The sequence below is a fragment of the Myotis lucifugus genome, unplaced genomic scaffold (assembly GCF_000147115.1).
Source record: "Myotis lucifugus unplaced genomic scaffold, Myoluc2.0 scaffold_704, whole genome shotgun sequence".
NCBI lineage: Eukaryota > Metazoa > Chordata > Mammalia > Chiroptera > Vespertilionidae > Myotis > Myotis lucifugus.
The window spans coordinates 112,668-125,561 of NW_005871752.1; the positions used below are offsets into that span (position 1 = coordinate 112,668).

The 12,894-nt window shown below is 55.7% G+C and overlaps 1 protein-coding gene across 12 annotated transcripts in view; it reads left to right on the forward strand.

Annotated features, from left to right (window-relative positions):
• Positions 1-12,894, forward strand: part of SLC38A9 (solute carrier family 38 member 9) — a 38,636-nt gene that overhangs the window by 18,857 nt on the left and 6,885 nt on the right. For 11 of the 12 annotated variants that reach the window (XM_023746603.1, XM_023746601.1, XM_023746611.1 and 8 more), the window contains 4 exons: positions 282-341; positions 1,579-1,770; positions 3,792-3,899; positions 7,857-7,963. In XM_023746603.1, the coding sequence (XP_023602371.1) occupies positions 282-341; positions 1,579-1,770; positions 3,792-3,899; positions 7,857-7,963 (467 nt within the window). Of the gene's footprint in view, positions 1-281; positions 342-1,578; positions 1,771-3,791; positions 3,900-7,856; positions 7,964-11,795; positions 11,910-12,894 lie in introns of all 12 variants that reach the window. The other variant, XM_014447743.2, reaches the window with a different exon arrangement.

Genomic DNA, 12,894 nt, shown 5'->3' on the forward strand with positions numbered 1-12,894 from the left:
ACGCATGATCTTTACCCGGGCTCTTACCTAGATTCAGCCTCTGGCGGATGTTTAAGAACCTCGGTCAAGTGCCGTTTTCACAGCAGGACAGGGACGCCAGGGACTTGCCTGTGGGAGGAGGCCGAGCGGCCAGCTGTGTGTGGCTGAGGGGATCTGGTTCCGTGGTCAGCAGTGCTGCCCCGAGACGTCCTTAACAGGTCGTTACAGATAAAAGGCTTTAGCGGTGATCAGTTTAGCATCTCATTCAGGATTATCGAACTCTGTTTTTCCTTAATTTTCAGATTTTATTCATCACATTAATGACACAGATGCTGCACTGAGTACCAACGATAGCAACCCTGGTAAGTAGTGTGAACTTAACGTCTAGCTTGTTTTCTTATTCCCCACTTTGCTTCAAGATAGATTTAAGGGAGAGATTATGACTTGGTTTTAGGTAAATGATGATCACAAAACCATTACCACTGTGTTAACTGGGCCACTATCCAATTGTTGGCCATCGATGTGTTTTAAAAAGCGCGAGAAAGCCAGCTCCACGCCAGGTTGTGCTGCTGTGAGGTGAGGGACGCAGGGCCTGTGCACAGCTCACAGCGTGGCCACGTTGCCGGCCCGTGTTTGCCTGTGAAGACTCAGCACGTGTTCCACCTGGACCCCTGCCCAGGTTTGGTCCGGGCACGTCCTCAGTTTGCTGACTCAGTTTTAGGCACTTGGTGCTCAGTCGCTGATATTAAGGCACACACGCCTGTATCCTGTGGAGTAACCCCCTTCCTGACGGTGAACGGCAGTGAACACGCACGGACTGGCGGTGCGCCTGCGCTTCCTGCGGGTGGCGCTGAGGACGCCGCCCTGTACGGCTCACGGCTGAGTTCTCCCCGGAGCGGCCTTCACGGGAGCCGCTGAGCCCGGGGCAGGGTGGGCCGGGTCCCACCCGACAGAAGTTGCCACGTCGTCAGTGCTAGGAAAACAGTTTCACTTCCCCGTTCCCTGGATAACATCTGGGCTCCCGGCTGCCATGAAGTGGGATAAATTCCAGGAGAATGACTCTGGATTCCTGGAATTGAGGATTCCTACGCTCTGACCAATGATTAGGTGTTGGCAATACCGTGACAGCTACTTCAGCGATGTCCGCTTTTTATTCCAAAACCAGAGATGACTTCATTGTGAGCAGAAGCCTGTCCTGTGGCCGTGGGGGGCCGATCGCAGCACAGCTACCCTGAGTGGCGTCTCTGATGTCATTATACACATGAGATCAGAGGCTGCCGCCAACATGCTGGAGCCGATAAGATGCCCCCACCCAACGCCTTTGGTCCCAATATCTGCTCTCTGGCCGTGGAGTCAAAGGGTTTGGGGGAGCATCTCATAGTTCCCAGTAGGAATGAGGGGTGTGCCTGCACATTCTCTAACATTCTTCCCCCTCCATTGTGTCTAGGTAGGAGGCTTATAATATCTAAGGATAAGCCTCCGTCGTTTCCAGAGAGGAGGGACTGGGTGTTGGGGTGCAGGCTGAGGCTGGGGCCCGTGTGCACCTCCGGGGGTCCTGTCTGCTCCCCGCGCTCTCTTGACCGACGCTTCCCGTTGCAGTGACCTGCCCGAGCGCCAGCAGCGGCCGTCCCGACAATGGCTCTGCCGTCTTCTCCGCCAACGCCACAGGCCTGCAGCAGTTTGAGAGGTGGTGGGACAAGTCCCAGACGGTGCCCTTCTACCTCGTAGGGCTGCTCCTGCCGCTGCTCAACTTCAAGTCACCGTCCTTCTTCTCCAAGTTCAATGTCCTGGGTGAGCTGAGGTGCGAGGCGGGTGCAGGGAGCCTCCTGTGCCCCGTGGAGGTGCCTGGGCGGTGGGCGGCGGGGGGCGGGGCTGCCCCGGCTGATCCTCTGTGTTAATTATTCAGGCTCACATTTCCCTGCTCTGGGGCTGGCTTTTTGTTTTGTTTCGTTTTTTTGTTGATCCTCACCCCAGGATATTTTTCCATTGATTTTTAGAGAGAGGGGAAGAGACAGGGAAAGACAGAGAGAGAAACATTGATGTGAGAGAGACACATCAACTGGTTGCCTCCTGCACACACCTCCCACTGGGGCTGGGGATCAAGCCTGCAACTAAGGTACGTGCCCTTGAGTGGAATCAAACCCGGGACCCTTCAGTCCGAGGGTCGACCTTCCATCCACTGAGCCACACTGGCCAGGGCTTGGGCTGTCGTTACGGACTGGCACAGAGGAGACGGTGATGACAGTTTCAAATCCAGGTCCCTCCCAAGGCCAGTCGCTGGCCCCCCACTGCCCTCCCTGAGCAGCGCTTCCCTGCTCCCTGTGTGTGGGGGGGAGGGAAGGAGGAGGTAGACGAGTTTGGGGGGGGGGGCTCAGTTCCGAAGGCTGGCAGCGTTAGCGCTCACTGAGGGAGGACGTGGAGTGGCTCTCCACGTTCCTCGTTAAGAGTGTAGCGCAGACTCGTCACCCGACTTTCCACCTGGGTGTCGTCTCTGCTCACTCCTCAGGCCTGTCTGCCTTAGCGCTTCCTGGCGCTTTTTCTTCCTGGAACACGTTTGCCTCCTAGAGGGGCAGCCTTCCTCCTGGGCGCCTGTCTCGCACGCGCTTCTGAAATCACTGAATGCAATCTGCCCGTGTCTTCTCTTACAGCCTTAAGGTGACACAGGCACCGGGTGCCAGCTCTGAGCTGGTTAACTAGACGGGGGTGCCATCATCAGGAGGTGATGACTAGCTAGAGCATAGCATCTCACCTCCCTGTCGGTCCGATCCCGGGAGGCAGCCTGGAGTGTAAACTCCTCAGACTCACATCACGCTGAGCAGTTGGCTCTCGGGTTCCCAGCAGACGGGGACAAGGGAAGGCTGTCCCTCTTCCCTCTCGGCCTCAGCAGGACACATGCTCAGACCCAGGAAACGAACAGTCTTGTCCTGCCAGCTGGGGCCTTGTGTCTGCAGCCTCCCTGCAGCCCCCTCCAAGCCCACAGTGGCCTTAGTGGCTCGTCTGTGGTTCCCTGACTCGCCCACCGACTTCCGAGGACCAGGTCTTTGACGGTGAGCAGTGAACTTAGGAGAATGCGCTCAGCTGGGCCGAGCAGTTGCCAGCCTCTCACCAGGCTGATCCTTCCGCCTCCTTAAGGACAGTCTGCCTCTGCCGTTTTTCTTGGTACTTTTCTTTTAAAGCTACTTTTTGAGAGAAATTAGCACCTGATTTCCCTAGAAACCTCCTGGACTCAACTCCATTATGACTGGACCTAATTCCTTACCGGGAGCGACTCTCCGACTCCCAGGCTGAGACCTTCGAAGCCCCGCCCCTGTGCCTGATGCGGAGGCTGGACCGTCCCCCCCAGCAAGCAGCTCCCCTCACAGCCTCCCCCAGGCCCAGGCAGTGCCCCCGGGCTCCAGGCCCCTCGCCTGGCACGGGATGTCGTGACTGATGTTCCCAGCCTGTCGATGCCCGAACCTTCCAGCGTGAAGAACGAGCCCCTTTTCTGCTGTGCGTCCTCCTGTGTCACCTGGCAGTTTTGTGATGGAGTCTGTGGCCTCCGCTCAGCTCAGCTCAGGCGTGCGCCGGGCAGTGGGCGCTGGGCCTTGGGCAGCGGGCGATCAGCGATGTCTGAGGCCCTTCCTCGGGTTCTCCGGGGCCTCCTGCATCGCCTTCGCTCTGTCTCTGCTAACGCGCCGCGCCCGCTCCTGCCTTAGCTCCCACCCGGCGTGATGGGACTCGGTGACGGTGACAGTGTCCCGTCTTCGCCGAGCATCCGGATGAAACCCCTCAAACATGAGAAGATGCTGAGTGGCTCTGACGTCCCCCCGCAGGCACGGTGTCCATCGCCTACCTGACGTTCCTCGTCACCTTGAAGGCTGCGCGCTTGGGGTTTCACCTGGAATTTCACTGGTTTACGCCAACGGAGTTCTTTGTGCCAGGTGAGCTTCTCTAAAGGAAGGAATTGGTAGCGGATCTTGAGGTTCACCACCTGGACTGCTGCTCTTCTAAGACGAGGAGCGTCTGGCTTACGCTGGGCGTTGTCATGGGTGCTGTTAAGCGGAAACAAGTCCCGGGGGCCCTGGCTGGTGGCTCCGTTGTTTGGGGCATCGTCCTGCACCTGAAGGTGGCGGGTGCGAGTGCCGCCAGGGCGCCTGCCTGGGCTGCAGGTTGGATCCAGGTCAGGGCCCGTGGGGAAGGCAGCCGGTTAGTGTTTCTCTCTCCCTCCCTCTCCTCTCTGAAACCAATACGCACGCCCTCGGGCGAGAATTTAAAGAGTCCAGCTGAAATAAATTACTCTGCTCTTCCTAGTTAGGGAGCACGGGGTCCTTTGTCATCTGTGCCTGGGAGGGACATGCATTCAGGTGACCACGCAGTCAGAAAGTCGAGGTCGCGTTGTCCAGACGTCGCCGAGCAAACGTAGCCCTGGCATTTCAGGGACCTCACACGTGGTCCGAGATGCACATGCGTGGATAGCACTGCCCGTCGCTGATCCCGTGGGGCTCCTCTCGCTGTCGCTCAGGCCGATGTCACTGTTACGTGTGCCCTCCCTCCTCTCTTCCTCATGGTTATAACTTGGCAATTTCTTAAGTTTCACCCAAATGCGCGGGTTTGGACATGATAAAACGCACCGTGAGGCCGAGGTGGGTCGTGCTGAGTGAGGAGACAGAGCACTGAGCAGGGGTGGGGAACGCCTGGCCGGGCCACAGGAGGCCCAGGACGTCACGTGGTCTGGCCTGCCCTGACATTAGGTGAGGTAACTGGTGACCAAGCAGAACAGCTGAGGGGCATGCGGTGTGGCCACAAACGATGTCACCAATCCCATGGCTCTTGGCAGAGAGAAGGTCCCCACCCTGGGCTAGAGCGTCCTGACGACGAAGGAGGAGACGGGGTTCTCGGACGGCTCCTTCCCTTCAGTGCCGACCCGCACAGCCGGTCCCTCCTCCACCTTAAAGCAGGGTCTCCCTTCCCCTTGGAACCCCGTCCTCTGATTCTCTTACAAAGCGGCGCTTTCTCATGTTTCTACCTCTAAGTGATGGACTTACCCAGGGTTTAGCGCTCAGACCTCTTCTCTCTCCGCCCTGTTCCCTCAGCAACGCCTCCTGGTCCCCTGGCTTTACCTCTTGTCTCCATGGCGACTAGTCTCAGTCTTGTGTTCCAGCCCGGAGCTCTCTGCTGACGTCCATCTCATCCCCCACCTGCCCCCACACCCCCACCTGCTGTCCACTAGTGTCTCGGACTGAACGTGGACACAAACCGAGTGCTTGTCTCCTTCCTCCCCTGACCCCACCCGCTTACCCGGCCCTTCTCGGCTTTTCTGTCTCAGAAACGGTAGCTCCAGTCCCCTCGATCGGCCCGAAGCTCCGGAGACCTGCCTGCCTGTTACACACACACACACACACACACCCGTGAGCACGTCCGCTCTGCTGCTGGAGTAAAGCGGGGACCTGGCTACTTCCTCTTGCTTCTACCAAAAAGAACTCGGTCACGCTGCCAACCTCCCTGGACGATGGGAGCCTTGACTAGTTCCCTGGGCAAGAGGACAAGAAAACTCCCCAAAATTGCACCCTCAACATGTCATCTATGAGACGTTTGGATATTGAGGAAGGAAAGAGGGAAGGAGGGAGTTCTGTCTTGGAAATTAAAACTAGAACAGCGCGGAGTGGGGATTCCGGCCGGCGGATCTCAGGGCCCCCCCACCACACACACACACACACAAGGCACACAGACACACACACACACACACATGCACACGCGCGCGCGCGCGCGCGCACACACACACACACACACACCGAGTAGACACAGAGCAAAGCTCGCCCTCCCGTGTGAAGGCAGTTACGGCAGGAAGTTGTCGAGACTGAGGGTGGCTGACATGTCCAAGGGGTGTGACGGGGACCATGCGCAGCGATGGCAGCCAGAGGCACAGACCCATCGGGGGTGGGGGTGGGGTTGGAGGGGCAGAGCGACTGGTGGTGTCGTGTGGAAGCCTGGGACGGGGACGAGGAGCGGCCGTGTCACCTGAGGCAGCCGCTGCCGTCCCTCCCCGGCACCGCTCTGCTCACCGTGAAGAGCATCTGCCCATTTTCCCAGGAACTTTCATTAAATACCCTTCCGCGCGGTCAGAAGTGTATACAGTAGAAATAAGGATTCAAAGAAAAGTGTGAGATGCAGTGAAATCATGGACGCTTGGATGGACAGATATATGGGGGGAGGCAGGGAGGGGGGAGGGAAGAAGAAAGATAAGAAACCAGAGCATCACTCAGGTGGCCCAGTACCCAACTAAACATAGTTCCATGGAGAAGAGGAAATGAAGGGGATAAAAGTCAAAGAAATAACTGAAGACCTTTCCCCAGCACCAAAGAGCATAGCCTTCTCTGTGTGAAGGGCTCCACGTGCCCAGCTGGGACTGAGACCCACCCCACAAGCCACCGTCAAATCCCAGGGCCCCGGGGAGGGCAGACCGCAGCCTGCAGGTCCGGGTGGGGGCGGTCTGAGAGCTACAAGACACCAGAAGTGTCACCAAGGCTCAGAACAGGTTATTTTCACCTAAAAGTCTAAGCCCCACCACGCTGTCTATGCCTCTTCAGGTCTTTTGCCCAATTTTCTGTTTTTTAAATTGATAAGCGTTCTTATGCATCCTAGATGTGCCTCCTGGGTCAGATTAAAGTATTACAGCTCCCCCCCTCGCCCCCACTTTCTTTCTTTCTTAACACGTCTTCTCCAACGAATAAAGTAGCAGCTTGAAAACGATGGTCCGTTTGGGGCTCCTTGGAGAGCACGTTGTCAAGGAATCTGTGTTCCTTAATTCACTGAGCAGTGGTCGTGGGCTCCCCTCGGAATATTTCCCCTCTCACCCCCACTTTCCGTCCGTCTGTCCGTGTGTGTTGTTCAGGCTGCAGCAAGTCCCTGCAGGCACGTGGGTCTTGTCTTTTTAATCTGTTCAGCCTCTCGGGTCTGTGTTTGGAGAATTCAGTCTATTTACACTTGAACTATTGAAAGGTGTGGCCTTCCTTCTTCTGGCCGTTTTGTTCATTGATTTCTCGTGATTCCTTTCTTCCTTCACGATTCGGGGACTTTGAATTCTCACTAAAGAGTTTTCAATTGTTTCTCTAGACTGAGTATCTGCAAATAATGTCACATGTAAATAATAATTTTATCCTCTTTCCCAAATCAGTGCCTCGATTGTAATTATATAAGATAATGCTGCCATTGAGGTGATGTCATCTTTACTGCTCTCCTTCAAAGTAACTTCGTGTTCATTGCAGAAAATTCAGAGCATAGGGAAGGGTTACTTTAAAATAAATCCATTCGCCAGAGATAACCACCAGCTGCGCTTTGGGCTAGTCCTCCGATCCTTCCTTGCGCACACGCGTGCGCAGTTTTAAGTAAAAGTAAGATCCTGCCGCGCGTGCTGCTCGGGTCGTGAGCACTCGCCGTACAGAGCATGTTCTCACACCTGCGTGTCCCTGACAGCTCACCTTCCAGAGGCCATTTCCCCGCCTTGCCGACGTTCACGTCATTTCGGTATTTTTAAGCAACGCTGTGCAGATCAGCCATTAAGAAATGTTAAGTGACCGGTTCTCCCTCCCACGATTCCTCTTCTAAAGGTACTTTTTTTCTGGAAAATCAAAGTATTAGGAGAGGGGACTTGCGGGTGCCTCGGAGCCTGCATTTGAATCTGCTCTGCCACACCCGCTCAGGTGCCTCAGGCACCCTCTGTGAGGTCCCTCCCGAGGGGTCACTCTCCGAGCTGCTCCTTTCCCTCTTCAGGCACTTGCTCAAGTAGAACGAGAGCCTTGGGGGACTTTATAAAGAGGTTTTGTATTCTTCCTCCCTTGTCAAACTTGCTCATTTTCTGGTTGTCGGTGTTAATGTGGTTCCCCCTCTTTCTCTCCTAGAGATAAGATCTCGGTTCCCACAGCTGACTGGTGTGCTGACCCTGGCTTTCTTTATCCACAACTGTGTTATCACACTCCTAAAGAACAACAAGAACCAGGAAAACAATGTGAGTAATTACCCGAGGAATGGAGGCTTGCTTCTGGGTCTTAACTTCTAAGTTTAAACCGTAGACAATGGTCAGCAGACTTCTTCTGTGAAGATTCAGGTGGTAAATATTTCAGGCCTTGGGGGCCACGTGATCTGTCATCCCTGCCCCAGGCTGTTGTGGCCCGAGTAGCCATGGGCAATATGTAAACAAGTGGTGGTGGCTGCGTTTCAAGGAAAGTTTATTTACCAAAACGAACAGCTGCCGGATTTCACAGGGGCCACAGTTTGCCAGCTCCTACTTGAGCAAGCACTAAAAACAGAGGCAAGGCTAATAGCCAGCAGTGGTGATGAGAGCTTTAAAAATACCCCAGTGATCTGAAAGACAGGAAAAGGGAAAGGAGGACTAGATGGGACAGATAGAAAACACAGCAAGGTAACAGCTTTAACCCCAGTAACACGGATAATTACATTAAATAAAACTAGTCTAAATATTGCAATCAAAAGATAGGGATTGTCAGAACGATTTAGAAATCTACCCCTATGCTACCTATAAGAAACTTACTTCAAATAGAAAGATGTACCATAAAGACACTCAACAGAAGAAAGGTAGAGTGGCTGTTTTCATATCAAGGTAGACTTCAGAATGCGGAGTATTGCCAAAATAGAGAGGAACATTGCATAATGACCTTTAGGGATCGATTCATCAAGAAGACATAATAATCCTACATATGTGTGCACCCGATGGCAGAACTTCCCAATCATGAAGCAGCAGCTCTCAGAACTGGAGATTTAGGACTCCTCCCTTAGTAACCGAGAGGACAAATAGAAGAGAAATAAGGCCCAGGAAACACGAAAAGCACTAGCAGCCTTCGTGGTCTCACTGCATTTATAAAAGTCTCCTCTCAGACAGCAACAGGATGGACATTCATCTCAACTGCACGTGGAACCTTTACCAAGATGGACCATGTACTGAGCAAGTCCCAATAAATTTGAAAGGATTGAAATCATACCAAGTATTTCTTTGACCATAGTGAAGACATCAATAACAGAAGGAAATTTGGGAAATTGAAAGATATTAAACAACATATTCTTAAATAACCAACAGATCAGAGAAGAAATTACAAGAAAAAATAGAAAATGCTTGGAGATTACTGAAATTGAGACAAAACATACCAGAATTTATAGGATGCAGGTAAGCAGTGCTTAGAGGGAAATGTACAGCCGTAAACACCTATATCGGAAGAGAAGAAAGATCGCCAGTCAATAACCTAACCTTCTACCTTAAAACTCTGGGAAAAGAAAAGCAAACTAAACCCAGAGCGAGCAGAAGGCAGCCAGTTCCTGCGGCCTTGTCTGCGGATGTTGGGCTCAAGGTGATGGCTTCTAACCATGTAAACAAAGTCACGATGAAGCTCTCGCCGAGGTCCACACGCTGTCGCTGAACCACACAGGAAGGAAGCGCTCTCGGGCCTCGGGTTCTGAGGAGGCTCCAGGTAGCATCGGGCAGAGGCGTCAAGACGGCACACATCTTCCTCAGTGGAAGGAAGTTAGCTGTCTACGCGGGCAAGATCGTAGGCCAGGCTCATCGATCTGCATCTTTCCTGTCACCTGGGGACCTGCATCTGGCATAGGACCTGTGAGTGGGGTTGGGATTGAGTGAATCTGGATTTTCCAACGTTCCTCACTTGGTGACCTTCAAATTACCTTGTCTTCCTATGAAATAATAGTCTGATTTGATGCTGACCCTCAGGGTCTTCATCATAATTAAATATTACAAAGGAGGAGAAGCGTCTCATGGCCGGGGGTGGGGTGGAGCTGGACCTCCCTCCTTCCTCTCCTGACCGTGCAGACGGGATCTTGTGGACGGAGAGTGTCCCCCGCAGGTTCTTCTGGGGCCTTTAAGTTGTATAATGAGGACACGTTCGCTTTCGCCAGGACGCCCTCCTGCGATTGAATGAGTTAGCTCCCAGGAAAGCCCTACCTGGGCCGCCTCGATCAGCCTCTCTCCTCTCCTCCCTGCCTGCTTTCACACGGTCTCGTCACACTCAAGAGGGAGCGGGCAGACAGAGGTGAGAGCACAGCGAGGAAACAGAAGTGCACGCGCTGGAGTGGAACCGGGTCGGACACATGGGGGAGCAGCAGCGTGGGGGAGCCGTGGGGAGGGTGGCACAGCTGCGCACAGCCGCCAGGTGGCAGCCCGAGGGGCAGGGGCTGTGCCAAGCTGTGCCAGGCTGCAGCAGGAAGAGGAGAGGGCCTTGATGGGAAGAATGAAGGCGCCAGAGCGAGCGACAGGCGCTCCGGGCAGGTCACCTGGGAGGGTCTCGGACTGCACACACGGAGATGAGGTGGACATGCCGGAGCGACGCCCGCGTGGAAGGAAGGAACATGACGGCTCAGCAAGACGTGGGGAGGTGCTGCTCTGTGATGACTGTGTGAGGAGGGGTCCCCCCGCCCTCAGCCCTGCCCCCACCGCCCGCCGACGCCTTCTCCCTGAAACAGGTGGACGTGCTTTCCTGGCGGAGAATAGCCCGGGCCCCACGGAGTCAGACGGCCTGCCTGCTTTGCTGACCGTTATTTAGTGTGCACCCTGCTTAGTTCCGTAAAAACAAGCGGAAAGGCTTCTTATCTTCCTTTCTGCCTCTTGGTAGGAACCTGGGTGTACGTACGGCTCACCAGCAGGAGTGTCGGCTACTGTCAGGTCAATCTGTGCTCAGCTTCCCTCGTGTCAGTAAAGGCCCCGGGGGAGGGTTTTCATCAGCCCGGGGGCGGGGTGGGGGGGGCAGGACACGGGGACTGTGTGTGAGCAGCGGGCCATGCACAGGCCCTGAGCCATAGGTGCTGTCGCCCTGGCCCGTTCCAGGAGGAAAGGTGTCCGCTCCCAGGAATGGCCCCTCATCCCAAGTGGCCAGGCTTCTCATTGTGTTAGACAGTGTTTCCTCATCTGCTTGCTTAGCTTTCACAGCAGTTAGTGTTTAACATGAAAAGTGAACAGGCCTGTCCCTCACTGAGCTGCTGAGCGTCGGCCCGGCCGTGGGGGGACAAAGGCCAGGCCCGTGCACTGCGGGTCGCTCTGCGGGTCCAGCAGCTGCGGCGCTGACTCGTGCTCGCTGCTCGCTGTGCGTGGGGCCGGGAGGCGGGCGCCGCGTGGAGGACCCGCATCTGTTGACCGGCCCAGCGTGACGCGGGCGGCTGTTTGAACAGCTGCCGGTGAACTTCCTGCTGTTGGCTGTGGATGAAGCTTGTCTTTGGTGCCTGCTCACTGTCTGCTCTTAGCGTTTCTTCCTTATTAACACCTTCTGTTCTGCACCAGGCTCTGTGCTCTGCACAGGCTTTGAAGATGTGGGCTCATTTACCAAACGGAGAAAATGTTAATTCTCTGGGTCGTCCTGAAAGTGGCTTATTCTTGCTCTCCGGTCGTCCCTTAGCTGTTATTTCAGTGACAACTTAATCATTTGGTAAACAATTTGCTTTTTGAACTTCAGCCAGAATTTCTCTCATCTTAAACCACCATTTATGTGAACTTCCTACGTCTGCCCGTCAGTAGCTCTGTGTTCATCCCCCGAATAGTGACCACATGTCAGACTGACCCAGGCACGAGGGTTCTGTTTTACTTCCCTTCTGTGAACAGACGGGACCTAGAAGGGATATGTACACATGTGCACACGCACGCACACATGTACTCAATGTGCACGCGCACACATGTACGCAGCACGTGCACACACGCACACACACACACATGCGTGCGCATGCACAGCCAAAGGTAGACCTTGTGTTTGCCAGTCTCTTTGTCCTGTTGGGACGCACTTCCTGCAGGCAGAGCCGCACTGTGAGCTGCCGTCCTCTCTCCACAGGTGAGGGACTTGGCCGTGGCCTACCTGCTGGTGACGCTCACCTACCTGTACATCGGGGTCCTGGTCTTCGCTTCCTTCCCGTCACCGCCGCTGCCCAAGGACTGCATCGAGCAGGTGAGGCCTGGCACCCTCCCTGGGATCAGACCCGCTGACCACTGAGCACCCGCAGGGCCAGCGCTTCTCCGATGGTGCAGTGGGAGGTGCGGTGTGAGCGTCACGGGTGAGAGCGTCACGGGTGTGAGCGTCACAGGTGAGAGCGTCACAGGTGTGAAGGTCACGGGTGAGAGCGTCATGGGTGTGAGCGTCACGGGTGTGAGCGTCACGGGTGAGAGCATCACAGGTGTGAGCGTCACGGGTGTGAAGGTCACGGGTGAGAGCGTCATGGGTGTGAGCGTCACGGATGTGAATGTCACGGGTGTGAGCGTCACAGGTGAGAGCGTCACAGGTGAGAGCGTCACGGGTGTGAGCGTCACAGGTGAGAGCGTCACAGGTGTGAAGGTCACGGGTGAGAGCGTCATGGGTGAGAGCGTCGCGGGTGTGAGCGTCGCGGGTGAGAGCGTCACGGGTGAGAGCATCGCGGGTGTGAGCGTCGCGGGTGTGAGCGTCGCGGGTGAGAGCGTCGCGGGTGAGAGCGTCACGGGTGAGAGCATCGCGGGTGTGAGCGTCGCGGGTGTGAGCGTCGCGGGTGTGAATGTCACGGGTGAGTGTGTCACGGGTGAGAGCGTCACGGGTGAGAGCGTCACGGGTGAGTGTGTCGCGGGTGAGAGCGTCGCGGGTGAGAGCGTCGCGGGTGAGTGTGTCGCGGGTGAGAGCGTCACGGGTGAGTGCGTCACGGGTGAGAGCGTCACGGGTGAGAGCGTCACGGGTGAGTGTGTCGCGGGTGAGAGCGTCGCGGGTGAGAGCGTCGCGGGTGAGAGAGTCGCGGGTGAGAGCGTCGCGGGTGTGAATGTCACGGGTGAGTGTGTCACGGGTGAGAGCGTCACGGGAGAGAGCGTCACGGTTGTGAGCGTCACGGGTGTGAGCGTCGCGGGTGAGAGCGTCGCGGGTGAGAGCGTCGCGGGTGTGAAAGTGCACGGGTGAGTGTGTCACGGGTGAGAGC